The sequence below is a fragment of the Trachypithecus francoisi genome, unplaced genomic scaffold (genome assembly GCF_009764315.1).
Source record: "Trachypithecus francoisi isolate TF-2019V2 unplaced genomic scaffold, Tfra_2.0 Lachesis_group8, whole genome shotgun sequence".
Taxonomy (NCBI): Eukaryota; Metazoa; Chordata; class Mammalia; order Primates; family Cercopithecidae; genus Trachypithecus; species Trachypithecus francoisi.
The window spans coordinates 113,340,082-113,367,995 of record NW_022681473.1 but is presented as its reverse complement, the minus strand read 5'-3'; the positions used below and the strand labels follow the sequence as shown (position 1 = coordinate 113,367,995).

Below are 27,914 nucleotides of genomic sequence, written 5' to 3'. Positions count from 1 at the left end.
CACATACATATATTCATGCATACATACGCATAGAAAAGTGCACATATCTATTCATTTATTTTAAATACATAACCAATTTATACTTACTTTATAAAATCAGAAAATACAGGTAAGTAAAACAAAAGTAAAATATACTCAGAAGAGCTTTGCTCAAATAAAATACACACATAGCATGTTTAAACCAGGTCTGGTGCACAGTCACCAAAAGTGGACCTACCCTTTGGGCTAATAAAATGCAGCTGAAGGATTACTTTTTTATGGGCTAATGGAATTGGTTTAAAGATTTAAGAAGGTAGAGTAAATCATAATGGTATTCTGAAGCAATGAATATGTAGGACCTGTTCAATATTAGAAAGGTAGGCACCACCATCAATATTGGGGGGCTGCCTGGCAGAGCAGGAACACTGTGGGTTCATTGTCAGGCAGCCTGGATTTGAGTCCGGGCCCACTCTCTGTTAAGTGAGTGCCGTTGGGGAAATTCCGTGATTTCTCTGAGCCTCAGTCTCTTTACGTGTAAAATGGGAATAATGTTCATCTCTAACTTACAAGATTTGAAAGGGGCTAAAGGAGATAATGATGTAAACATGCTTTATAAACCACAGTAAACCAAATGCATGCAAGTTGTAAAAATAATCTCTTCTAATAATGTCTGATATCCCATTGGCCTTTCCACTGCTATTCTATGTTCAGCCAGTGAAAAAACAGTAACTCCCCGGGTCTTTTTTGCCCCCATATTTGTGTTTAGTAAATCATCCTCTCCCTGTGTTTACAATTTTGGATTTTTGTCTCTAAGTTAGAAAACTCTGATTTATTAAACTATTTTTCTAAATGATCAGGGTCATGTGAAAATTTATTCCAAATCGTCTAGAGCAATAACAGTGCCACTTAATTTAACATCACCACCAAATGCGGTGAATGCATCCTTAATTCCTCTCCCCAGCTTCATATTTCAGCTTCTTTCCCTCCCTTCTCTTTCAGAATACTGATTTGGCCCTCTTTTTCTAAGAAGTCTCTGTCAGAAAAGCAAAACAAATGCAACCTCACATTTTAGTCCCCTACCACTGTACACAAGTCTCACAGTTCCAGCAAAGAACACAAAAATGGGGCTTCCTATTTTCTATAAAGCCACGTGGTCTGATGTCCCACATTGGTTATTTTCTGCCTGGGTATTTTGAACAAGTAGTTTAAACTTTATCTGCAAAATTAAGATGACAATAATACCTACACTTTAGAGTTGTTGTGAAAACTGAGTAAGATCATGTATGCAAATGTGTTGGGCATATAGTAGCCATTCAATAAATGTCAGTTCCTCATACCAATGTGGTCCTCCCTCCGTCATCAAATGCCTCTCTCAGTGGTTGCTTCTCTTGCAGGATCGTGGCCTTTCCACTTGACAATAATAATTTCTTGCCTTTCAAAACATTTGTATACACAGCACTTTACAATTTACAAAATGCTTTCTCTCCATTATCTCATTTGAGTCTCGTCACCACAGGGACACAGGCAATATTATCTCTCTCCTAGAGATAAGGAAATTGAGGCTCAGAGATTATGGAACCCATTCAGCTCCATGCAGGAATTAGGGAGGCATCTTTGTTTTGCAGGCACATTCCTTTCACCCTCTCCTTCCTTTTTGCAAATTGGGAAGCTGGAACTATTCTCCCTCATGGACAGAAGAAGGAATTTACAAACACACATTCCTTAACGTGCTATGATATTTCCTGTGGGTCACTGTGGCTGCCAACGCTCAAATCTAATCAGGAATTTTTCCAGACCAGGCCAGCTTGGCCTGACCAGTTGGAAGTGTGGGGTCACTAGAACAAAAAATGGGACATGAAAAAAAGGTGAATACTGGTGATTGGAGAACTGCCTGATGATTTGCAGACAGAACAAATATTTTATGGAAACCATCACACAAGACGAGTTAAATCATTTTTGAGTCAATAACCTGGCACTCTCCTTCTGATGGCCTCAGAATTTGGGAATGCAGTGGCACCGAGGAAGGCGGGTGGGCTTCGGGAGTTAGATCCACTTGGTTCAAATCTCAGCTATGTAATTTCTTGGCTATAGGGTTCTCAGTCCTTGATTGCTTCCTCTGTCAAATGGGGATAATAATAACTGCTTCACAGGGCTCTTGTGAGACTTAAATAGCAAAAAAGACACTCAGGGCTTCAGGTCTTGGGTGTCTTGGGTCTTCCACCTATGGGGCGACCTTGAACAATTGACATAATCTCTACACTTTACTTTCCGCACCTGGAAACTAAGATAATAATAGTGACTCCTCCGAGTTGCATTGTGGGTTAAATGAGATGTGGCTAGAAGAAAATGTAAAACAAGACCTGGCCCAGAGAAAGACGGAAGAAGATATTAGCTCCAGTGCTGCTTTGGGTGTGGTCATGGAGCGCGAGTCTTGCACTGTGTTTGATTCCTGCCTGGGCCATGGACCAGCTGCATGGTGGTGACTGCATCTCTTGTCCCAGTTGCCTCCTCTTAAAATGCGGATAATAGTAACATGTGCCTTGTGGGTTTAGAAAGAGGATTAAACAAGATAATACATGTAAAAGAGTTGGAGCAGTACCTGGCAGCTGGTAAGTGCTCTATAAATGCTCGTTATTACTAGCATTGATGATTCCCATTTCCTTTCCCTTTCCTGGTGTCTGTGGGATTTTCTGCTCCTGTCTAGGCAAAGACAGCCTGGACTGAAGGCCAAAGTGGCTAAGTCTCTGAATGCCGCTGGCCTGAGGCCTCTGGGCCCAGAGCTCTGGCCTGATTCCTTCACGTGCCTCCTTATCCACAGCCTCCGGCCTCTGGCCCTGCCTCTTCAGAGTGGGCCCAGGGGCCTAGGGGGCCCCATTTTAGAGCTGGCTTTGTGGTCAGGCAGCCGTAATCTGTCCCTCGAGCCACACCAGAGTCTCATTAAAACGTGCCCCATAAATGTTAAAAAATTTACACATAAAAAAATTCCATGCATGAAACTGAAACCGTACTTTTTACAGCCACGGTTTGAAATCTTGCATAATATATAAAACCTTGGCCCTGCACCGGGGGCCCGTAAATCAGATTTTATAAAACAAAAAGCTTTTACCTTTCAAAGGGTTTTGGGGAACTTGCAAATTTTACAAACTTTACCAACTGCCAGTCAGAGGCTGGTGGGCCTGAGGAGGGGATCTGTGGGCCCAGCTAAGGAACTGGCCTGGTGAGCGCCTGTGGCTGTGGGAATGGGAGTGGAGGGAGTGAAGGATGGAGCTGGCCTTTCCCAGGGGAGCCAGTCAGGGGCATTGCAGTTTGACCACCATGAGGGTGGAAAGCCACCCTCGTCCTCCGGAAACGGGGAGTTACAGTTTGGGTGCAGGGAAAGAGAGATCGGGGGCACTTTTATTTGCAAATGAAGGAATGGTGGTGTGATGTTGTGGGCAGAGCGGAGGATCAGGAGTCAGCTGACCTGGGTTCTGGTCCTGGCAAGTCACTTCCTTCTGTGAACTTACATCCCAGGCTATAAAAGGAGGTAGGACGTGCTTCTCCCTAGGGCTTTTTGTTTGTTTGTTTGTTTTTGAGATGGAGTCTCACTTTGTTGCCCAGGCTGGAGTGCAGTGTCATGATCTCGGCTCACTGCAACCTCTGCCTCCTGGGCTTAAGCAATTCTCATGCCTCAGCCTCCCGAGGAGCTGTGACTACAGACATGTACCACCACATCTGGCTAATTTTTGTATCTTTAGTAGAGATGAGGTGTCACTGCGTTGGCCAGGCTGGTCTCGAACTCCTAGCCTCATGTGATCTGCCTGCCTCGGCCTCCCAAAGTGCTGGGATTACAGGGGTGAGCCACTGTGCCTGGCCCTCTCTAGGGCTTTTCCCTCTAATGGTTCATGAATCTGTTTCTTCTCTGGTAGGGGTGCTGTGGGAGCAGGTGGCTAATGCAGGGAGGGAGGTTCCCACTGAAATCTACAATCTGAGAACCTCTCTGATCTTCAGGGCAGCCCTGGGGACTTTGGGACACAGGGGAGTGTGGTACAGGGCAACTTGCTTGGGGGACAGGGAGGTGGCCAGCTGGGGACGGGGAGGATTTGAGTTCAAATGGGGGGCTTGGTGGGGCTGGAGACCACAGGTTTACAGGGCCTGAGAGAAAGCAGGGCCCGAGTGGGGCTTGAGGACCCTGGGGGAGAGAAGAACTTCCAAGGGACAAAGTTTTTGGGGACCCAAGTGCCCTCCTGACAATCCCTGTGAAAGTCAATATTCAAGGGCAAAGGAAAGCCGCCCTGACACACATATATATAAAAAATAAATCTCTCAATTATCTCAGCTCATTTGCTTGGGGTCTCTCATTTTATGTCCCTGCTCGGCTGCGCAGTATATCTGTCCGGATAAAGAGTTACAGTCCGCTGGGCTACGTGTGCGGGGTTGTAAAAAATACAGATGCCAAATTAACTGGCTGTGGCACTCGGCAGCTGATTGAGCTGATAATGACGCGATCTGACCTTTTTCTAATTTCTAATTATGTGCATCTCGGCTGTGCTGGCTACATGATTCTTGTTCTAATGATGGCTCCTGCAGTTGGCCTCTTTATCTCCCCCTTCCTGACACAGGACCAGGGGTGGGGGTGGCAAGGGGCACTGCTTGACTCCCCACATCACGTCTCAGGGTCCCGGCCGCATGGTCTCTTTGGTGGCCAGGATGTGAGGTTGAGGAACTGGAGCACCTTGTTGGAGGGGCCCTGCACTTGAGACTAACCTTCCAGATGCCAGGCATTTTTAAAGGCCATTTCCCAGAGCCATCTCATTAATTTTGTATTACCATTACACGAGATAGGTGTGTGAGATCTACAGATGAGGAAACTGAGCTTCAAAGGAGTTAAGTCATCCAAATCACACAGATAGTAGTGGTGAGGCTCAGAGAGTGCTCTTTCAAATCTCTCCATTTACATAATCAGTCAATCAACCAGTCATTGACCATGGCTAACTCAACTAGGTAAATCAGGTGCACCCAGGTGGATGGAATGTCCAATCATTGCTGCACTGGCTGGACACTCCCAGCCCAGTGCCTGAGATGGAAGACCAGGGAACGCTGGCAGTATGGGGCCACCAGGGCAGCTTCCACAGCATCCACATCCCTGGGTCAGGCCTGGCACATGGCAGACACTCAACCAAGTTCTGTTTGATTCTAAATATGATTCTTTGAATGAACAGAACTCTGGGGAACCCACATCACGTTGGCCGGGAGAGAGTATGGAGATGGCCGCCTGGGCGTTTTCCAGGCTGAGCTAGGATGGGAGGCTGTCCTTGGTGGGTCTTCCAGAGCTCACCTGGCAGGTGGTGGTGGGCAGGGCATGAGAAATGTGTTCCCCCAGGACTCCTCCCTCTAACAGCTAAGTTATTTCACATTAGCTACCCAGTTTACTTTTCAATATTTCCTTACCTACTTAGGACTCAGTTTCTTATTGTGCCAAATGAGGGGAGTGGGCCCTGCTTCCCAGGTCCATCCCCGTTCCCACAGAAATGGCTGCGGCATCTCCTGGCCCCCTGGCTACCATGGGTCTAGGTTGTGAGGATCTGCTCTGCAACTGCAGTCTGTGGTTCTGATCAGTCAGAGCACAGGGCAGAGCAAGACCAGCCTGCAACTGGAGCACCTGCATAGGGCAGCTTTCCCAGGAGACCTGAGAGACAGTGACCTGCCTCCTGGGAAGGGGACTTCCAATCCCAGCCAGGAAAAGGGATGCCCCAGGATGAGAAAAAGGTGGCTTTGGGGCTCTCAGATGCCTTCACTGACCCTCCCGACAGCAAGCAAGCGCTTATCCTCTGGCAAGGCCTCCTCCGCTCTTCAAACATTCCACCCATTGTGACACTTCACAAAGCTTCAGGCCAGGGTGGGCTCTCCTGGCAGCTCTTCTGGACTCCATCCAGTCACATATTCAGCTCTTGAGAGAAGCAGTGGTGTGGATAATTCACAGCACAGAATACCAAAGCCAGTTACACCTGTTCTGCAGATGCAGTGTGTGTCTCTCTCTCTCTCTCTCTCTCTCTCTCTCTCTCTCTCTCTCTCTCTCTCTCTCTCTCTCTCTCTCTGTCTGTGTGTGTGTGTGTGTGTGTTTTCTTCCTTTCTGGAACTACATTTTCTTTTCTAATTCTGTTTCCCGTTTGAAAGTAGGTACCAGTTAAACTCTAAATGCAAGAAGACAGCACCATCATTAATCAATTTGTTGGGGAGAGTTTTCCAGAGTTTCCAAATTCACTGTGCATAATCTGGGTAATCCACCCACAAAAAATAAAGAATTGTGGTTAATAATTCCAAGATGACTAGTTAGAGTAATGGACAAACAGAGCAACCTCTCTGTTGCTCTCTCCACAGAATCCCTGGACTAGATGAGAATTCAGATGTCATCCGACCCAGTGGTCACCAAACCTAATGATGATTGCAAGTGCTCAGGAAACTTTTTAAAATGTAGATTCACAGGCTCCCACCAAACCCACTGAATCACAATTCCCAGGTGGTGTGGCCTAGAAATATGTATTTTTATAAAACTGTGGTCATGATCTAGTTGACAAATTAGGTTTGGGAGCCTGATCTACCCTGTCCCCAGAATGAACGGGTCCTCCACTGGTCTCCTCAGCACATCGATATCAGGTCTTTCTCTCGGTTAATGTGCTCCAACATCAGTTACCTTCATCCTCCATACAGTAGCACATCAACTATTAGCTCCTCTCTGGACAGCCCAAGACAGATTTGCTAACATGCCAGGACTCCGGGACTCAGAACAGCTACCCCAGATATTCTGGCTGCTACGACCCTTCTTTCCTCCTGTCTGCACCGTAAAAGGATGGGTGCTAAGATGCTAGTGCCACCCTGGGCATAGATGGGCAGAACTTTGGCAGCAAAGCCTGTGCATGGAACTCTTGGTTTAAGGCATTTAAAAATGGTTCTTGGCGGCAAGACTGGTTCATCTAGTACATGCCCCAAGGTGGACACTCAAAATCTTTTGTTGGTGAATTAATGAAAGGATCATTTCTAGGGCATTTTGAAGGGAATGAGAGGGTAGGAAGACTCTAGCCAGGGTAGAGGGTGGAGGGTCTTTACCAGATTGTCCAGTTCTGGGTCATCGCTGAAGAAGGGTTTGTGCTCCTGTTCCTGCTGGTGGACAAAGTTCTCGATGTCCACATCAAAGCTGGCGGAGGTGATGCACTCAGAGCCCTGGGTGGCCTGTTCACATTTCTCAAACAGCAGCGTCAGGAGCGGGAAAAGAGGGTGCCTGCGGGGACATCAAGAGCTCACACATGCGCACACACAGAGACCGTGCTGCTACCTGTGCTCAGAAGCCACCAGACTCCCCTGCCCATATTCCCCTAACTTCTCCCAAGGTCCCACTCCTTGATAACATCCCCAGTCCCCATGGTCAATCTAGATGGCAGCACTTTGTGCCTTGGCAAGGAGGGTCTGCTCTTCCAGCTTCTGGGCTTAAGAGGCTCCTGTCCCTACCCACTGGGCGCCTACCTTTTCTCTTTGGTCAGATAAACTGCATGAATATTTGGGGAGGGATGAAGGGTTATAAGCCTTCCAAGAAGTAGGTGTCCATTTCTGGCTGAGTCAACCTAAGAAGGAAAGGTGGGGAGTGTCCAGAGAAGTCCTGGATGTGAACATTAGCGGTAGGTCATAGATCCATTCTTGGCTTTCTGGAGCCAGCTAAGGGTGGCAGATGTGCACAAACACTTGTGTGCTTGCAAGTGCACGCAGGAGACATACGTGAGCCTGAAGACTCATCCACACGTGGTGGGCGGGTGTCTCCACCTGTCCTGAGTCTTGGTAGACTCAGTTTAGGTCAGATATCCCAGTGCGTTAGGTCATCACACAATGATGCAATGATTATTTACATCACTATGTGATGCAAATCATTTGCTCACTGTTTTCCTCCAAGACTCTACCTGACTTAGTGATCCTGATATCCCTGAGACCTTGGCATGCATGCTCATAGCAGACACTTAATAAATATTTGGTGAATGAAGGAATCAATGAGTGAAAAGACTGTGTGTGGTGGTCGGGGTTGGGGGTTCTACGACATCTATATGTGAGCCAAAGTGTTTACCTAAATGGCTCTCTGGATCTTATCTTGGAGATCAGCAACTCTTGAAAGTTTTTCTGACTCCTGACCCCCATTCCCCCACTGCCAAACCTACACTGATAGTCCCTGAGTTGTTTTATTGTCTGCCTTCCTCACTAGACTGTGAGCTACATGAGGGCAGGAACCTAGCTCACCTTACTTATCACTATATGTCCGAAGTCTAGTCAGATGTATGTGGATTTACCAAAAAGTATTTGGTAAATATATATGTTATATGTGTGTAGGTGTATTTGCATGTATAAGTCCACAGCACCTTTATTTCTGCAGTATGTGTGCATGCGAGTGCATGGGTTGTTGACACTGGACTCCAGAGAGCCCCATTCCCTTCCACTGCGGTTCCAAAAATGCATCTGCACATCCCTCTCTGGTCTGTCTCCCCAGACTCCTGGGACTATGCAATGTAGGTTTTTTTAATTTTTATTTTTTAAATTTTTTTGGACGTAGTCCCATTTGCTGGGCAAGAAGGAGGAATGTGTGTTGGACCTGAACCTGGCCCCCATGCCTCTGCCCAAGGGGATGGTCTAGCCAGTGCTGTGCAACAGAACTTTCTGCAACGGTGGGAATGTTCTGCAATCTCTACTGCCCCATATGGCAGCCACTAATCCCTTGAGGCCAATGGATACTTGAAACATGGCTACCATAACTAGGACTCTGAACTTTTAATTTTACTTAATTTTAGTTACTTTAAATTTAAGAGGTTACATGTGGCTAGTGGCTACCATACTGAAACAGTAAGTCTTTTTTTTTTTTTTTGACAGAGTCTTACTCTTGTCATCCAGGCCGGAGTGCAATGGCATGATCTTGGCTCACTGCAACCTCTGCCTCCAGGGTTCAAGTGATCCTCTTGCCTCAGCCTCCCAAATAGTTGGGATTACCGCCCGACTAATTTTTTTTTTTTTTTTTTTTTTTTAGCAGAGACGGGATTTCACCACTTTAGCCAGGCTGGTCTAAACTTCTGACATCAAGTGATCTGCCTGCCTTGGCCTCCCAAAGTGCTGGGATTACAGGTGTGAGCCACCGCATCCTACCGAGAACACAGTAAGTAAGGCAAACAGACCATAGTCTCCCCTCCAGCACCCCATGACTGAGCACACAGAGAAGGACTGAATATCTAGCCTATATGGTATTTGCAAGTGGGTGGGGGAACCCCTAGGAGCCTGTTCATCTTGGAATTCTAACAATTTTGGATAAAAAGACAGAAAGAGTGTCCCCCCATCCACACTCACCTGCATTTTATGGCTCTTTCTACTCAGACTCAGGGGTAGTGAGGGAGGAAAAGAGAAATTCCTGCTCCAGAGGAGCTGCTAAGCTTGGCAGAGCCTGTCCCTGCACACTCTCTCCCCGACCCTGCTTTTGGAAGCTGATGCCTAAACTGCTGGGCCCCAGGGCTGCAGACTGGGTGTGCAGTCTGCAGAAAAAAAGTGTCAATATTTAAGGGTGGCCTATTCGCTGCCCCAAATTCCCAGAAGATCCATTGAGAAAGATCTACCAGGAAGCTGGTAGGGAAAACAATGGGTTAGCTTAGCCATTCGGCTGAAGACAAAGAGAAAACCAGGTGAAGGGGTTAAACTCCAGTATAAGTCTTCATTTGCAGCCACTAATACTGCAGCATATTATAGTCTAATCTAACCTGATCCCAGTTTAATGCAAGATTCTCCTGGCCCTGAGTGGAATACCAAAGAAAGCCTCAGTGGCTGTAATTTAAGCAGAGCCCTGCAGTGGTTTAGCTGAGGGACATGAAAGGCAAATTCCAGACGGTGTTATGAATTATTGCGCCTTATGAACCTCCCTACTCTCAACAGATGCCTGCTGCCATTTAAACAGCCACTAGATCAATTAGGAATGAAAGGCACAAATCGACTCTGTACAAGGGCACTAAATTACCAGGAACTAATAATCCACAGCATCGTGCCAGGTGGTGGGGGTGCAGCCCCTGCCCCAACCCCAGGACAGCTGCGGTCACTGCACATTCCTTTCTCACTGGTTAGTTGGAGGGAGGGGACAAAGTGTGTGTGTGTGCATGTGTGTGCGTGCACGTGCATATGCACATGTGTGCACCAAGGGTGTATGCAGGCTGTCAATGAGAGCAAGTGTGTGGGGTCCTGTGTGTTTTCATTGTGTGCACACAGTGTTGTGCTAATGCTGTATATATGCACAGATGGGTAGTGTATGTAACTGGGGGGCTGATTTTGTGTGCTGTGAGCACAGTGTGCATGTTCTCTGTGCTGTTTGTATGCAATACGTGTGTATGTGTGCAGGGATGATGTCTTCTGTGTACACAGTATGAGTGGCATGTGGGGTAAGGAAGAGAGATCTGTCACGACTGTGTCTGCCAGCTACTAGCACTAGGCTTTGGGTAGGGAGAGAAGGGTGATCTCCTCTGCTTCTGTCCTTGCTTCTGCGGGGAGGAGCAGCTTTTCTTAGAGTGGTCAGGGAGGGCCTCTCTGCGGAGGTGACATTTAAGTTAAGCCTTGGATGATGAGACGTAGTCATGCAAAGAGCTAAGGGATCGGCATTCCAGCAGGAGAAAAAGCAAAGTATTTGAGACAGAAATGAGCTTGCACGTTTCTGGAACAAAATGTAGCCAAGTGTGGCTGGAACCAGGTGGGCAGGTAGGGAGTGGAGGGAGATGAGGTTGAAAAGGCAGCAGGAGTCACATCATGAGGTACCTCGTGACAGAGCTGGGCTTGCAGGGATCGGGTGGGAGGCATTGTCACATACACCAGGGAACATGCACCTCCCCTGCAGAACCACAGCCAGGGTCTGTCTTCTAAACCTCCTTCACTTCCAGGTGTCGGATCTCCCCAGAATGGCTATGCGTATGTATGTGGGGGCATATCTGGGGGTGGCTTCTGTGGCTCCTGCTGTCTCAGAAGAAAGGAACATGCCGCCCATCCTTCCCTCCAAGTTAACTAAGAGTCCATGGAGCGTAGGGCAGACTTCACAGGTACTGGCCTGGCACCCTCTCTCCAGCTGCTCCGTAACCTGAGCAGTCAGGGTTGGAGGGCAGACAGCAGTACTGTCAGCCCCAGATCCTCTCTTCTCCTATCCCAGCCTCCCCAGACTCCAGCGTCTGGTTCCTCCCACCTCATCCCAGAGCCCTGTTGGTCTCTCAGAGCTCAGATGGCACCTGAGATCACCCACAGCTTTTCCTGTGATCCATGGTCATGGTCCATGGGGCGCCTGTGGCTCCCAGGCTCCATCCCCCTGGCTTGCTTGATAAACCCAGACACTACCTTGTACCTTATGCACGGGGGTCCCCGAGACACTGCACTGCGTCCTGATAGGTTGTTTCCCAGCGACGCCAGGGGTTTCGCGGCTGCAGCTTGGTCCTGGGCTTCTCTCAAGCTGTTCCCAGCACAGTTATGGGACAGTCACTTACCCTTCCCCAGGTGCCCAGTCTGTACCTGCCTAAAGGCTGACCTGTATTTTCTAAGCTACCCTCCAACATCACCCCCTAAAGCATGAGAGGAGGCTGGCAGCCACTTTGGAAAAGTTCTTCCCAGCAGTCTTGACTGCAGGCTTGGGGGTCCACCCTGAGGGCAGGGCCCATGAGAGCTGCCATCAAAGCCACCTGCAATACAAATGGCCCTGTGTGAACCAGGGATGGGTGGGGAGAAGTATTCCCAGTTAGAGGAGAGACTTTGGCCTTCCCTGAGCCTCAGTTTGTCCCACTACAAAATGGTTTTTCAGGAGTGCTTCTTCCCGTTGTCCAGATAGCTTCCTCTCTGGGTCCATATCCTCCATGGGCTAGAAGCAGGGATGTGGACACTTGGTGTCCAGTGCTGAGTGTCGATGACGATGAGCGGGATGTAAGGAATGGTCATTAGACTTTATATCCAAAGAGCTGAGGACATGTGACCTCCATAAGAGCTCACCTTCTCCCTCCCAGACCCCTTCTTCACTCTTCTCCCCCCACGTCACCTCCCTCCCGACCGCCCCCTCCACCCCAATCTCTCTTAAGCCGTTCAAAATTTGGAGGAAATAAATCTCTCTGCACTAATTCAGTGAGAGTTTGAGCCTCGTCAGTGCAGAACAAATAAAAGGAGTGAACTGGCATGACATTTTACTGCAGAAGAGAGGTCGTTTCCAGCCACTAATAAAAAGGATTTGACACAGACTAATAAAGAGAAATGAATTTCTCTAATGGCCTAATTTAGCACATTCAGCACTGCGCCTCCGCCTGGGTGCTGGGAGGGCGGGCGCCTTCACCAGGAGTGCGGACAGAGGCAGGCAGGAGGGAGACGCGGCTCAGCTCAGGGAGAGGGGAAGAAGAGATGATCGCGAATAACATTTTATTATTTCTTTTCTCTTTTCTGAGTCCCCCATCCCACCCTCCACCCCCTACCCTCATCACTGCTCCCCAGGAGCATCTGAACTAAAATCAAACTCAAGATATGCAGTTCTTGTTAACGATCCAAAGAAATAAAGAACCCCTCTCCATAGAATTGCAGTCTTGCGCTAGCTTAAGAAGGTGATTAAACCGGATGTGTTGATTTCTACAGGGGTTTAAGTCATCGTTTGGTTTAATTACTTCTGACATTTCTGCCTTCGTGTTTTTTACATCACCCAAATTTGCTGGTCTGGAATGCCCAGTGTGGGGCCAAGGTGTGTGCAGCTGTCCCCGGGAGAGGTGATTAGAGACAGGGCAGTATGTTGGCTGTAGCCCTGTGCAGAGGCTAGCACCACCCTCTCTCTTAGCAACAGAAAGGCTGAGACCCCTCAATCAAGGCCAAAGCTTCTGAGAGCATCACAGGGCAGGCAAGATTCACCAAAGCCCACGTATTCCTCCCCACCTCAAGACAGATATTCTTAACATAAACTGGGCTGACAGATTGCCCTAACGTTTTTTAAAGGCCTTCTGGAATGGACCCCACAACTTCCTTGGTAACTCTTAAGCTCATCTATAACTTAAAGTTCCCCTATGTGGCTGTAGCTAATTTCTTTTATTAAAAGTACTCAAAAAAAAAGATGGCTGGGTCCTCGGCTGGGTGTGGTGGCTCACACCTCTGATCCCAGCACTTTGGGAGGCTGAGGCAGGTGGATCACCTGAGATCAGGATTTTGAGACCAGCCTGGTCAACATGGTGAAACCCTGTCTCTACTAAAAATACTAAAAATTAGCCAGGCATGGTGGCACGTGACTTTAATCCCAGCTACTCGGGAGGCTGAGGCAGGAGAATTGCTTGAACCCAGGAGGCGGAGGTCGCAGTGAGCTGAGATGGTGCCACTGGACTCCAGCCTGGGCGACAGATTGAGACTCTGTCTCAAAAAAAAAAAAAAGTAGTTGGGTCCTTTGTCATTTCTCTTTCTTTCTTTTTGGACCACCTGGGTTTAAAAAAAAAAATAAAATAAAACATTTCTTCCTTCTTGGGGGAAGAGTGGAAACAGAAGCAGATACAGAAAAGAAGTTAGAAAGAATGCAAAAATACAGAGCTTCGGAGAGGTGAAGATGCAAAACACAAGGCAGCCAGAGAGTGGATATGCAGACAGAAACAGCACCAGCCATGAGCAGGGGTGAGGGTGGTCACCGGCAAGGGGAGACGTGAATGCTGAGTTCTCTTTCTGGGTGATAAACTCTGTGATTCACAGTCATGCCACTCTGTCCCTTCTAAGCCTCTCAGCCGTCCCTTCCCTTGTGACCTTGGCCAGGACTGCAGACCTCAATTATGGGTCCAGCCAAGTGTGTGGCTGCCTGCCTGGGCCATCCACCTCCTTTCCTGTGACTGACCTTGGAGCCCCCTGGCTCCCTCTGCACCTTCCTTACAGCCATTCTCACCCTCCTGGGGGTGGGAAGAGGGAAGCCCAGGGTCAGTGCCCAACCCATCCCTGAACCCGCGCTGCTTCTTCTAATGGGGACAGGGGAGACAGAGCCTCTGTCTCTTCCTGTTGGGCCAAGGATGGATGATCCAGAGGCGGAATGCATGGGAGGAGAGCAAGAGTTTTTGGTGGACATCTTCAGGCGTGGGCCAGCAGGACCAGAGGCCTGGCCGGGGTCCCACCACTCAGAGCACACAAGGCTGTTGGCCGGTGGGGTGGGGTGAGGTGGGGCACGCAGGGATTGGTGGCACTCTGGCTACCAACCTATGCCCTACCGACACACAGTGGCTGTCAAGTTGCCAAAAGCTCACCTTTCCAGAAACTCTGCCTGAGGACTAGCGTTTTGAGCCTTTCTTTTTTGTTTTTTGTTTTTTTTTGAGACAGAATCTCGCTCTGTCACCCAAGCTGGAGTGCACTGGCCAGATCTCAGCTCACTGCAAGCTCCGCCTCCCGGGTTCACGCCATTCTCCTGCCTCAGCCTCCCGAGTAGCTGGGACTACAGGCGCCCGCCACCTCGCCCGGCTAGTTTTTTGTATTTTTTAGTAGAGACGGGGTTTCACCATGTTAGCCAGGATGGTCTCGATCTCCTGACCTTGTGATCCGCCCGCCTCAGCCTCCCAAAGTGCTGGGATTACAGGCTTGAGCCACTGCGCCCGGCCGAGCCTTTCTTTCTTTCTTTTTTTTTTTTTTTGAGACAGAGTCTCAATCTGTCGCCCAGGCTGGAGTGCAGTGGCACCATCTCAGCTCACTGCAAGCTCCACCTCCCGGGTTCACGCCATTCTCCTGCCTCAGCCTCCTGAGTAGCTGGGACTACAGGCGCCTGCCACCACACCCGGCTAATTTTTTTTTTTTTTTTGTATTTTTAGTAGAGACGGGGTTTCATCATGTTAGCCAGGATGGTCTGGATCTCCTGACCTCGTGATCCGCCCGCTTCGGCCTCCCAAAGTGCTGGGATTATAGGCGTGAGCCACTGCGCCCGGCCGAGCCTTTATTTCTTAGTACCCAGGCCAGAGACTACTGGGATCTCAGAACCAGAGAATATCCTAGAAACCACTTTCCCGAACAGACCCCCAACCCCTTCCTGGGGCATCTGTTCACCGTAGAAGGCCCGCAACAAGTGCCCTCTCAGAGGAGTGCAGTAAAATTTCTCCTGGATGCCAGTGGAATGAAGCCAGCACTCGCAGATGGGCACTCCAGGCTCTTCATCATGTGGCCTCAGCCTCTTTTCAGTATCTCGCCTAGACCAAGCTTGTCCAGCCCGCAGCCCATGAGTGGCATGGAGCCAAAATGGCTTTAAATATGGCCCAATGCAAATTCGTAAACTTTCTTAAAACATTATGAGATTTTTCTTTTGCTTTTTTTTTTTTGTTGTTGTTGTTTTTGCTCATCAGCTATTGTTAATATTAGTGTATTTTACGTGTGGCTCAAGACAATTCTTCTTCCAATGTGGCCCAAGGAAGCCAAAAGACTGGACACCCCTGTAGACGGACTCAGAAGAGAAAGGTGGTGGCTGGAGGGAGAGAGGGCAGCAGACCCTGGTCTCTGGAATGGTCACTACTGTCCTTCAGCAGCTCATGGAAAGCAAACTTCTGTGCCTTCCTGTGCCCATCTTTGCCCTATGCTTTTCTGTGCCCGTGCCTTTCTTCCCACTGCTCCTTCCACCTCAATTCCCTGGTCCTGTGTCTCTTCGTGTCCCCTCCAATGACCTGAGCATCCAGGCCAACACTCCTTCTGTGCAGGCTCCCCTCATTGGTCTCTCCAGCAAGATAAACCATCGCCTCCTCTGAGCCCTCACAGCAAATGCTAGGGGTTTCTTCCTTAACCTCACTCACAATTTAGGGTGGGAAGCCGAGTGGTCTGAAATAAGCTACACTTTGGGTAAGTCACTGAATTTTTGGAGCCTCAGTTTCCTTTTTCATCAAGGATAACACCTCTCATGCAGGTTCCTGTAAGGATTAAATGAAGGAACATGGAGAGTATCTGGCACTTAGTAAACTATCAATTAATGCCTGCTCCATTTCCCTGGAATGGTGCGTGGGCACTTTTTAAATTCAGGGCAACATTGACACCATCCACTCCAATAAATTTATATTCCCATCTCCACTGACTCATTTGGCTGGGAAAACAAACCCACATGCCAATTCAAATAGATACCCAGAAAGAGGAGGGGGAGAGACATCTTAAAATTTATCAGAACTTCGAGCCTCATTTTCTTTTAACCGAAAAAGGACTGCCAATAGAAATTTACTTTATGACACTTCTTAAACCCTACTAAGCACAGTTGTTTGTGCATAGGTCTGTCTTCCTCGTGGCATGGTGGGCTCCTCTAGTCGGTGGCCACATTTTCTCTCTCTCTGAACTCGAAAGGGTTAGGCACAGTGTATGGCACACAGCAGAAGATCAATACATTTTTGACGAATCAGTGAATGGGAATGAGTGAATGAATGAGTGGAGTAAGCAATGACTATAGGAATGGAGGTTCTGAGACACAATCCTCAAGTTCTTTCAGGCTCAGAATCCATCCATACTAGGGAGAGTTGGAACAGATTTTGCCATCTGGCAGCTTCTAGCCACAGTTGCTACGAAAGGACCTGCCTTCTTCGGGGCTCTGCTGGGGGCTGCCTGCAGAGAGGGTGGTGAGGTCTTAGAGGGAGGGGAGGGAGTAGGGAGGAAGGTGCTTGTCCAGCCCTCTGCTTCTCCTCCCCTTGGAAGCACCAGATGGAGAGAACAGAGCCGGGTGGGAGCGAGCCAGCGGCCCCTGGTTGGATGTATTTTTACTTCAGGTGTGACGTTGAAACCATGCGCGTGTATTTTTAGTCCTGCCCAGTGGGCGGTGTGTTCGCCTGCGTTGCCTTGGAGAGGACTTCTTTGAGTTTCTAAATTGGAGCTGCATCTGTCAGGGCTCCTGGGCTCCAGCCCAGCTCTCCTCCCCCAGGTGGGTGGACAGGTCCATTCCCGGCAAGTGTGGGGCCCAGGGCAGGTCGCAGTCTGCTCAGCCCTCCTCCCTTCAGACACATGCACACACGCACTCCTCCCAGCACATTAAACGCATCTATGTGAAATCTCAACACAGTGAAAGTTAAAACTGCTCTGCGAGGGCAAAAATACAAAGAGCCTGACACATGAGACCTGGTGGGGATGTCGTGTCCAGCCCCTTCATAACAAGGCGAGGTGACTCTGGCAGTGAAAAGAGAAGTGCAACAGCCCCCGTAACACCAGTTTACCTGTATAACCAACTTGCACCTGCACCCCGAACCTAAAATAAAAGTTATACACAAAAGAGAAAAGACAAGCGTCTTTCCTGAAATTAGGCAGCTAGTGAAAGGCGGTCAGAGATTCCATCCATTACCAGAAATTCAGCCAGTCCCCCTGGAGAAAGAACTTCAAGGGGAAGAGATGCTGTGAGGAGGTGAGCCCTAACCATGTTGTCTCGGTCGCAGTCAAGGACTAAACACACACCCACACACACTTAGTGGCACTTTGTAAAGTGCTCTTATATGTGCTTATTGCATTTCGATACCCCAAGGGGCTTCTCACTCCCATTTCACTCACTAGCAAACGGATGTGCTGTGTGGTTAAATGATTGCATCAGGCTATGCAGTAACTGAGTTGAGATTTAAAATCCAGGTATTCAAACTCCAAATCGTGTGCTCTCCCCTCTCTCCCATGTACTACTTGTGAGCAATTACTGGACTCAGTTCATCTGCCTTCCCCCTTTTCTCTACTATTTTTGAGACATACACATCCTGGGGTCCAAGAACTGAGCTGCCAGGATTACCCTGGGAGCCACGAGACTGTTGCTGTATGAGAGAATCTCTGCTTCATCCGGTGAGTTTCCAAAAGAACCTCCTCTTGTAATAATACTTGTGTGTGTTTGGAGAGGCCTTAACATTTTTACAGATCTCTCCTTTCCTCGTTTGATGCCTACCCTGTGGGATAGAAAAGCTTATCTAAAGAAGTTAAATGATTTGCCCGATGGTAGAGTCAGAATGAAGACTAAAGTCTCAGTTCAGGTTCTTTCCACTCAACCATGAAAAGGATCAGTGCTTGGGAAAAGCAGAAAGTGGCACTATGGTTAAAAGATGGGCAAGCTGGCTTAGCTCAGGCCCGGTAAGAAGCCACTGGCCACATGAACCTTCATGGCCCCAGCTTTCTGTTCTCCTCCCACCCCACGTCATTTGCACTTGCAGGAGGCCCAGTTGCTGGTTGTCTTCCTTCTCGTAAGGGCGACAGACCCGGTGTAGTCCTTCTTCGTGAATGTAGCTACCATTCACCGAGACTTCTGTGTGCCAAGCACTGCCAGCTGTTAGCATTGGTTATCTCACTGAATCCTAACATAACCTTGTGAGGATAAAAGTCATCAGATTTCAGGACTCGTGGATCTCTTTTCAATGGGGTTTGTCTTTTTTTTTTTTTTTGAGACGGTGTCTGGCTCTGTCGCCCAGGCTGGAGTGCAGTGGCCGGATCTCAGCTCACTGCAAGCTCCGCCTCCCGGGTTTACGCCATTCACCTGCCTCAGCCCCCAGAGTAGCTGGGACTACAGGCGCCCGCCACCTCGCCTGGCTAGTTTTTTTTTTTGTATTTTTTAAGTAGAGACGGGGTTTCACCGTGTTAGCCAGGATGGTCTCGATCTCCTGACCTCGTGATCCACCCGTCTCGGCCTCCCAAAGTGCTGGGATTACAGGCTTGAGCCACCGCGCCCGGCTCAGTGGGGTTTGTCTTGGTGGGGACCCTGGATAATGCCTAGGCCAGGCAGCTGAGCCGTGGAAGCAGCAGGACCCATCCCTCCTGAGCACACCTGCTCCCTGAGCAAGACAGCTACAGCCTCTGGGCCTGTCAGCAGCAGTCGCAGAGGCTGGGCTTGGCGCAGAAGGCCTTATTATGCCGTAGAAAGGGCAGGGAATGGGCTTTGCCTGGTACAGAGGAAATCTGAGCATGGTTTCACTTTTCAGATTATGGCTCCAGCAGGATCACCCCTCTGACTATAATCAGCAGCTGAGATGTTACCTCAGGTGCCAGTGAACCCAGCTGCTTCAAAAAGCAGGGACTATCTGCTAGAACCCCCATCCCACAAAGCCCAGCCAAGAACACAGCCTGGAACATCTGCCCACAGCACCTAGTAGTCCAGAGGCCCTGGCACGAAGCATCTGGTCCTAACTTCTCTGCTTGGAATGGCTGCATGTCTCCCACACCATTCTCAGGCCGCCTCACCCAGCACATTCCAGGAATGACCAAGCCCAATGCCAGGGAAGGCAGAGGGTTAAGCCCCAGGGTCAACTTCACTGGAGCCAGAACACTCTTTGGTCACAGGGTGGAAGAGTTCTCTCAAAGACACTTCATTAGGAAGTGCCAGTTCCCAGGGTCCTGACCAGGCAGCTGCTACAGAGGAAGTCACACAGGACCCAGCCTATCTGTCTAGCCTCAAACCTGGGGAGATTCCTCCCACCCCATCCACCAGCCCAGTCCCAGGACCCGTAGCATGGCTGTCATTCTCTCGGGGCTCACCTCCCTTGGGAAAAACAGTGCAACTCTCCCACGCTACATTGCAGGCCAGAAGCTCTGCAGTCAAATCCACAAATACTTTTTTGAGCCCATACTGTGTGCTAAGTTTATGTCGCTGCTACCTTCTATGCCTATCTTTCCCTCCATCCCTGGACAGGACCCCTTTCCGAATTTACAATGCCTTACACATGTTGGAGCTCAGTTAATAATTAATTGAATTGTAGAGCGAAGACCACTTGACTGGAAACCTTTGGCAGCCCTGCCTCTTGCTGCACCGCCTCTCAGCATTTACCTCCTGGCTCACAAGCTCCTGCCTGACACCAATACGTCCAACAGCGGCTGACACCCACAGAACGTGGACCACCTGCCAGGTTCTTTACCAAGCACATTACCTGCGTTATCTCATTTAAATCTCATGACAATCTAGATAAGGAGATGGTACTATTTTTAGCCCCATTTTACAGATGAGGGAACTGAGGCACAGAAAGTTTTAGTGTCCAGTGATGGAGCTAGAGTGTGAACCAGGCAGCCTAAGTCCAAAGGCTCGTAACCCTGAATCCTGCCCCCTGAATGTACCAGACTTCACATCCTGAATGGGCCAAAGCAACGTATGCTGGCTCCTCTGTTTAAAATACCCCAGTCTACCACACACTGATCTGTATGCCAGATATTCTCTTATTGTATTCTAGCTACTATCAGTTTTCTTTTTGATAGTCGAGAAAACAGAGCCCCAGAGAGATGAGCTAGCCTGAGGTGACAAAGCTAGTTCTCACCAAGTCTATTTCTAGAACATGATTCTATTTCCCACTGCCCAACACAGGGCCATGGCTGCATTTGCACCTCTAGCTATAGGGCTGTCAGGATCATGCTGGGAACTTCCATGACCTTTAGGATAGTCTCAAGGGAGTGATCTGAACACTGCCTACTGTCCTGCTCTGTTCCTTCCCCACACAAGTGTGGATTCTGCCATCCAGTCTGCATGAGACAGAAACAAGTGCATTATAAACAGGGCTCACATTGCTTTTACTGAACTAGAGCTGGACTTGAGCATGAGCTCTCTGGTGGTCTCATGTGAGTAGAAGTTCTGAGCTTGTGACGTGTGGGAGAAAGAACTAGACACATGGTGTGGAAAGTGCAAGATTCTTAGAGCTAAGAAACTAAAGAGGAAGCAGAAGAATGGTTTGAGGCAGGGTTTCTGGAGCTGCGAGGAAGGAGATCATTCGCTGGTAGACCAGGAAAGGTTTGGAAGCCACTTGGAAAAGACGGAGAAGTTTGGAGTGAAGGTGGGGTGCTGTTGAAGCAGATGGAAAGAGACAGACTGCCTTGGCATTGAGATGGAAAATTATCACTACAGACACTTATAAAACACCTATCCACACCAGGTGCTGTTCCAAGAGCTCATTGATTAAGAGAGAACATTTCAAATTCAGAACCCAGGAGTGGACCAGACAGGACAGTGCAGACCAAGAATGTAGGATGGCAGCTAGAAGTATCAGTAACACCATTCTAAAGAACTGGCCTGTAAGATGGGCTTACCCATGTAAATCTAGAGACTGTGCACCTGGAACCTGGCTCCCTGTGTGGCGTTTGGGCTTTGAGGCCAGTGAGAGCCCGCCCTGCTCATGTCTTCCCTACTGCTCGGTGGCATCAGGTGGGCGGTTTGGGATGGGCCATGGTACGAGTATTTACATCACGGGGATCAGCAAATGCTACAGATCGGAGCTGCTCCCTTTCCTCGCCTCGAGAGACATTTGACAGCACATCAACCTAGAACTATGACAACTTATGGGGTGCTCCCTAACCTATTTAGTGAAGCCATCCAACAAGCTTGATGCAGTAGCTACTTCGTCTAAGCTGCTGACTCTAAGGTATCATGTAAGGTGCCAGGGATAAAGCAGTGAGCAAGACAGACGCAGACCCTGTCCTCTGGAGTTAACAGTATAGCGAGGGAAATAGAAATAAGGTTGACCCAAATGCTACCTCAGTTAATTCAATCGTGAGTAATGCCGCAAAGGAGACAGGTAGGGTCCGGAAGCCACTTCACCCTCTACCCCTGACCAGCAGCTCCACTGTCTGGGTTCCTAATGGAAAGGCAAAGCACCACTGCCCTCACTGTCTTCTTACAGCTCATGCCTCCAGCCCAGCTTTTCCTTATCAATAATGGGCAACAACTTTAGCACCTCCACATCCCTGGTTCTCAGAGAGGTTTAGCAGAGCAGTCTTTGGAAAGCCAACCTCCTCCCCCACCAGCACCTGGCCAGGCCTAGCTCCTGCCCCTCTTCCACTCCTCAGGACACCATGGTTTCCATGGGAACCCACTCGCTTCAAAGGGGAACGAAGGAGACTGGAGGGGAGGAGGGTGAGGGAAAGCTGGATTAGCCTCACCCTTTTGGCCCTGCCTGTGCACTGCTGGCAACCTGATCCCCCGATTTAGGCAGCACCTAACATCGAACCCATCACCAGCATGGGCAGATGGGTACTGAGGTTCAAGCTAAGCTTGAACTTCTTTGGGAGAAAACCCCAGGGTTGAGGTGGGGGCTGGGGAAGGAGAGAACTGAGGTTTGGGAGGTTCAAACCTGTGGTCCCTCACTCCACCGGCCTCCCCTCTTTGGACCCTCTCTCAGTGCTGCTCCTGGGCCACAAACACAATTACCCGCGATGTGTATCCAATCATGGGATCTGCTCGGATTAGACTGCAATCATTAATCTGAGCGGGAGCCCCTGGTTGCTTTGCTGATTAGTCCAGATGATGCTCTGGTATGATCCAATTAAAGACAGACGCTGCCCTCCGTCCCCCACCCCACAGTTTCCACATCAGAAGGGAACTAGTACATTTCATTAACACATCCTCATACACAAATAAAACCTCCCGGGCACTGGCAGGCTCCCTCCCCTTTGTCACACTGTCCCTCTGCCACCCAGCAGGGCCCTAGGCAGGGAGGGGCCACCCTCACCCTTCCTTCATCTGTGGTTCTAGGAGGGGCCATGATGGGGGCTCCCAAAAGCCGGTGTGGGGCACTCATCTGAATGGAAAGGGTCTGGTTACATTTATTGACATGAAACGACGACTCCCTGATGTGCTTTGGAGCAGCCAGGCTGCCCCAGGCAGGCAAATCTAATTAAAATTACCTGACCCTACAGGAGGTTGAGCTCCCTGCCCCGTCGTCCCGGGGCAATGGCTGCAGAGAGGGCGGCTGGTACTAATGGGAGAGGTGTGGTTGTAGGAGACAATCCTGGGGCTGCCGGGCCAGGAGGCAGCAGCAGGACTGGAGAGATGGGAAGCCAGCATGCTGCTGCTGTCAGTTCGGTGTCCTGAGGTGCTGGGGCAGCCACGTTTGCCTGGGATTCCCTCTTCCAGGTCAGACAGCTGCAGACATACTTTGGGCAAACACCAAGGGTTGCAGGTGGTCAGCCCCATGGGAGAAGATAAAGCCCAGGAGGGAAGGGGAGTAGGAAGAAGTGTTAATTGCAGAAAGGTCTAGGCCATACTTCAAGTGATATTCATGTGATGGCTCCCATGGGAGCAGTGACCCACCTCTCCTGCAGGTTGGCCTGGGTAGGATACGTGCCTGGTATTGTGAGAAGGGCTTTGGAACCCATGGTTCGCATTGGTGAGGACCTAATAAACCCATCTGTTTGGTGCCAGACGCGGGGCCAGGTGCCTCCATGGGAGGCATCTCATGATAAGAATCATCTCATTGATTCTTATGTCTGCTGCTTAGGTTCCATCGGGACATGAAAGCTCAGAGAGGCTAGGACATGGTGGAGGTGGGACTCAAACCTAGGTTTCTAAAAACTGTTTGTTACACCACTCATCTAGGGGTCTTTCTCGACCATGATCTATGCTCACTACAGGCCCCTGTCCCAGGGGTCTGAGCAGCTGTGAGGTGAGTCTTCAGTACGCATAGGAATCCCCTGAAATCTTGTGAAAATTCAGATTGTGAGTCCTTAGGCCTGAGTGAGCCTTGAGAGCCTGCATTTCTAATCTGCTCCCAGGTGATGTGATGCTGTGAGTCCACAGGCCATACTTTGAGTAGCAATGCTCCAAATAGAGTATGACAAGCATATGTCATCAGGCTGTCGGGCGGTTTTCAGAGGCCATGTTACTCCCTTCCCTCCTTATGCTCCCCACAAAAGCACAAGCCCACCGCACCTTGCCCGGGTTAATTACAGGTGGCTGTGCAGTCTCACCTCTCCACTCCCAGCTTCTCTGACCACTGGCTGTCCTGAAAGGTCGTCTCTCATCCCATTTCTCCACCTAGTGGGGTCTCTTACTCAACCTTTAGGACCAAACTCAAATATTGCCGTCTCTGTGAAGCCTTCCCTGTTGCTCTGACCACGTAGCTCTGGTTTCTTGTTTGCACATGAGACGGTGCCTGGAGAGACGGAGGGAAGAGCCTGTACCTTGACCCTCCTTCTGTTGGAGTCTAGCACAGCCCGCACATAGGAATAGTAAGGATTCAATAAGAGAGTGTAAAGAGGGAAAGGCAGAGGGAAGGAGGCCCATCCCACATTGGGGTGGCTAGCTTGACCTTTCTTACAGTCTCCCTGACAGGTACCATGATCAGGTCCTGGAGTTCTTTGGGGCCCAAGCCAGAGCTCTCCACCGGCAGGCAGCTGGGCCTGGCCTATGTGTTTCACAGGGCAGGGCACAGGTGCTGTGTTTTGTCCCTCTGCTGGGCCTGGGAGGCCCCCAGTGCCAGGATCCGTGATCAGAGGCCACTGCTCTGGACTCCCAACTGTTGGTATTAGAGGCATTTGGCTTATCTGAGGAACTAAAAATAATGCCGATGAGAATGAGAATAACAGCCCTAATTACCACCATTACCATAAAGGCACTGTCATTGGGGTGGTGGGGGAGGAGTCAGAAAGAAATAAATCTTCCTATTCATTAGTCTTGGGTGAATCATTCCACGTGTTACTGGCATTCGCACCTGCTGCAGTGTGTGCCCAGCCAGAGGCGAGCCATGCTTGCTGATGCATGTGAACATATAACCTCCCACAAGGGAATGTGAGCAAGGGTCCAGCCTCAGTACTGAGTGCAGACTTGGGCACCTTAGTCCCCACCTTCGGTTATCATATTCTTAGTGGATATGATAACCAAAGTCCCTGTAGGAACCTCATTCAGGTTGGTTCTCAGGTGACAGCATCTTCCTCCCCAACTATGTACAAGAACGGGAGTTCATCAAGGAGAGAGGCATTTCCCTGAGCCCCATCCCACCCTCTGCAACATTCAAGACTCAGCCCTGGATGCGTGGGGCAGATGCAGAACAAGACGAAACAAGCTGCCTGTTCTCAGCAAACTCCCCTTCTTGGGGAAAAGTGCCAGAACCTACAATCATACCCAATATCTATTATGTAAAAACAAAGACTACCATGGATCCAAGTGTGGTCCAATAACCAGCCACATCAGATTCACCTGGAATGCTTTTAAAAAATGCATATCCCTCTTCCTATAGCTTGATCTACTGACTTGGCATCTTCAAGGATGGAGCCCAGAACCACGTGTTTTAACAAGCTCTCCCTGTGATTTTCATGCCTCCTAAAGTTTGTGGACTGCCAAGTCCTAGAGGGTGCGGTCAGAGGTCCGCCAAGCTCTGGCGGGCTGGATGGAGGGAAAGCAACAATGGGGCACAGGGTGAGGACAGGGTCCTGAGGCAGCTGCCTGTTTGACTGAGCGGAGGGTTTCTGATACCCATTGGGGGTCATCGGCCTGGTTGAGACAGGAAGTGCTGCTCTTGGAAGTTGCTGCCTAGGCCTCCATATCCCTCCCTAGACATTTCCAGAAAGCTAGAGTCACTGTTGCCAGCTGAGGGGTTTCTGAATTGACTAGAGAGAGGAGGCCGAGGGAGAATAGCTATTGGCCGTCATCTCTGTGGAGCCCACCTTTTGGCCTGCATTCTCACTCACAGCTGAGCTGGGCCTGAAGCTGGTTGAGGGCTGTAGACACAGCTGAAGTGTCTCCTACCTGTACACAGCTCGCTTGTCAGCCTCCAGCTGGGCCTGGGGGTCGATGGGGGCACTGGGTACAGGTGTGCTGGCAGCAGCTGAGGGGGCAGAGATGTGGACAGCCTGGGCCTTGGAGGGTGGCTGGGCGGTGGCCGTCATCTGCAGAGAGAAGAAAGGGGAGATGGTGGGTTAGCATGGCCAAGGTACTGGTCTCCAGGCTGTAGTGTGAGGTCTGCCTTGGCCTGTGCTGTGCCCGGAAGAGAGCATGTGGGCAACAGAACTGTGAGCACACACTGAGCGTCCATTCGTACGTGTGCTACCGTGGGGAGAAAAGCTGGCTTTCTTCAAATGAGCATGTTCTAGAAAACAACTTCAGGCCATCCAAAACCAGAAGACGCCCCGCACACTCTGAAAAGAGATGACTCTTAATGCAAATATGGTAACCCTTGCCCAGAAGGAGAAAAAAACAATAGGATGAACCGTTTAAATTGTGCTTATGAGTCGTTTGGACCATCATACAGTTGTTTTGATGACTTTGAAAAGCAGGAATAAAGGAACTGAATCAGCTGTCATTTGGACACAGGTTTATTTATTCCCTTTAATGCAAGCCACAGGCAATGGCCCCAGCAGTTTTGACTGATGACTGAATGGCTCTCCAAATTTGGTTTACCTGGCCACTTCAAGACAAGCAGTCTTTAGTGGGCAATGGACAGATTCTTGTTCTTGGCCATAACAAATATTTAGGGCAGGAGTTTTCATAATCTGTGACATGTTTATGAAGGTGTCCCGAGGTCGGCAATTTTGTACCAACCAGAGCAACTCCTTTTAATACTATCTGTTAGATTTTCTATCTAAGGTTTTGTTTAAAGAAATGGTTCAACGATTTAATTTTTTTTAAAAACCATCATTATGGAATTTCATGCTTTTTTATTTCCTTCAGTCAAAGAAATGTCTAAAAGTGTGAATGATGATAAGCCTCAACTGATGTCTTATACCACCCTGTCCATAGTACGATGGTAGCTCTCCCCACATGTGGTGTTGGGCTTCATGTACTTATCTGTCTTCTCCTCTGAGGCCTTGGTCCCTCCTTCATAGCCAGCTTCCAACTGGCACATACTTAATAAAAAGGTTTGATGCTTATTAAAAATACTTCTGGAGAAAATGAGTGAGTAAATAAATGAATGAACGTGCCTTGAAAGAATCAGATATTTTATAGTTGCAAAGTTCATCATATGAATCTAGGTCTCTGCTTTCTGGAAGAAAAAGTATTATACTTCTGTGAATACAAGCATTGCTGGTGCATATATCCCCAAGACATTTGCATGTCTTCATTTAGATCTCTTCATTTAGATCTCCGCTCAGATGCCACCTCTTTGGAGTACCATCAGCTCCTCCGCCTTTTGCTTTATTTTTCTTCATAGCCCTTACCATGACTATATTCTGTATTTATGTGCTTATTGATTTTCTCTTCACTCCCAGCTAAAACATAAACTCATGGAGTGACTGTAACAGTTGAATTCGTAGGGCCCAGAATAGCCTGGCACTAGTAGGTGTTCAATAAATATTTGTTGAATCAATGAATAGATGAATGATGGGTGGTGAATGAGATTGAGACTGTAAAAGAAATGTACCTGCTTTCCTAGATTGTATCATTGTTTATTAGGCAGAAATACCCTTGCCACTGTTGGCTGATCTGGGGGAGACTTTCCAATCTCAATGGGTAAGAGGCTAGACATAGCATCATGGTGCCTGGAAGCCAGAAGACAATTGCTTGAATCCTACCGTCTCCCCCTATTAGCCTTTGACCTTGGGCAAATTCTTTAACTTTCTTAAGCTCCTATTTTCTCATCAGTAAGCAAATTGGTGACCTTTTGGAATTCATGAGTATTAAGGAGGTGCTGTAAGAAAGAAAGTAGAAGCAAATGCTATTCCAATTTTCAAAATAGAGAAAGAAAGTGAATTCTGAAAAAAACTAAAACCCAGTCATCTTCACACTTATCTGGGCCAGATTCATCCCTTCATTCACTAACGCAACTGATCATTTCTTCAAATACTTCTTGAGTCCCTGCCACGTACCAGGCACCATGCTGGGCACTGGGATCACAAAGATGAGAGACTGCTATCAGAAAGCGCAGTTCGTGGATCTGACATGATCGTTAAGCTTGCAGATCAGGAAAACATGGTGTAAGCGACCTCAGCAAGGTATTTCCCATGATAGCCTGGCAGAAAACGCGGAGAGACGCAGCCTGGTGGACAATTGCACGGATTAGCAAACTACACCCAAGGGATGACAATTAAAGGATAGATATCAGTTTGGGGCAGGTTTCCAAAAGAGTGTCACATGCTTCCTCTTTATCCTCTTATTCAGCACTTTAATCAGTGATTTAGAGAACGTCTAAAAAAATGCTCAACAAATTTATGAATGCCGTGAAACTGGGATCCAAAAGATCTTTACAGATTTTGGCAAGGGGCTAAATCTGATAAGATTAATCTTCATCTAATAAGTTAAAATTTAACACTTCTAACATTTGGGCCAAGAA

The 27,914-nt window shown here is 48.9% G+C and overlaps 1 protein-coding gene across 5 annotated transcripts in view; it reads right to left on the bottom strand.

The window, feature by feature from the left end:
• The window catches only part of PKNOX2 (PBX/knotted 1 homeobox 2), a 272,502-nt gene that overhangs the window by 41,330 nt on the left and 203,258 nt on the right, over window positions 1-27,914 (bottom strand). For all 5 annotated transcript variants that reach the window (XM_033204400.1, XM_033204404.1, XM_033204403.1 and 2 more), the window contains 2 exons: window positions 25,394-25,533; window positions 7,066-7,237 (listed from right to left, as the gene is read on the bottom strand). In XM_033204400.1, the coding sequence (XP_033060291.1) occupies window positions 7,066-7,237; window positions 25,394-25,533 (312 nt within the window). The remainder of the gene's footprint in view (window positions 1-7,065; window positions 7,238-25,393; window positions 25,534-27,914) is intronic.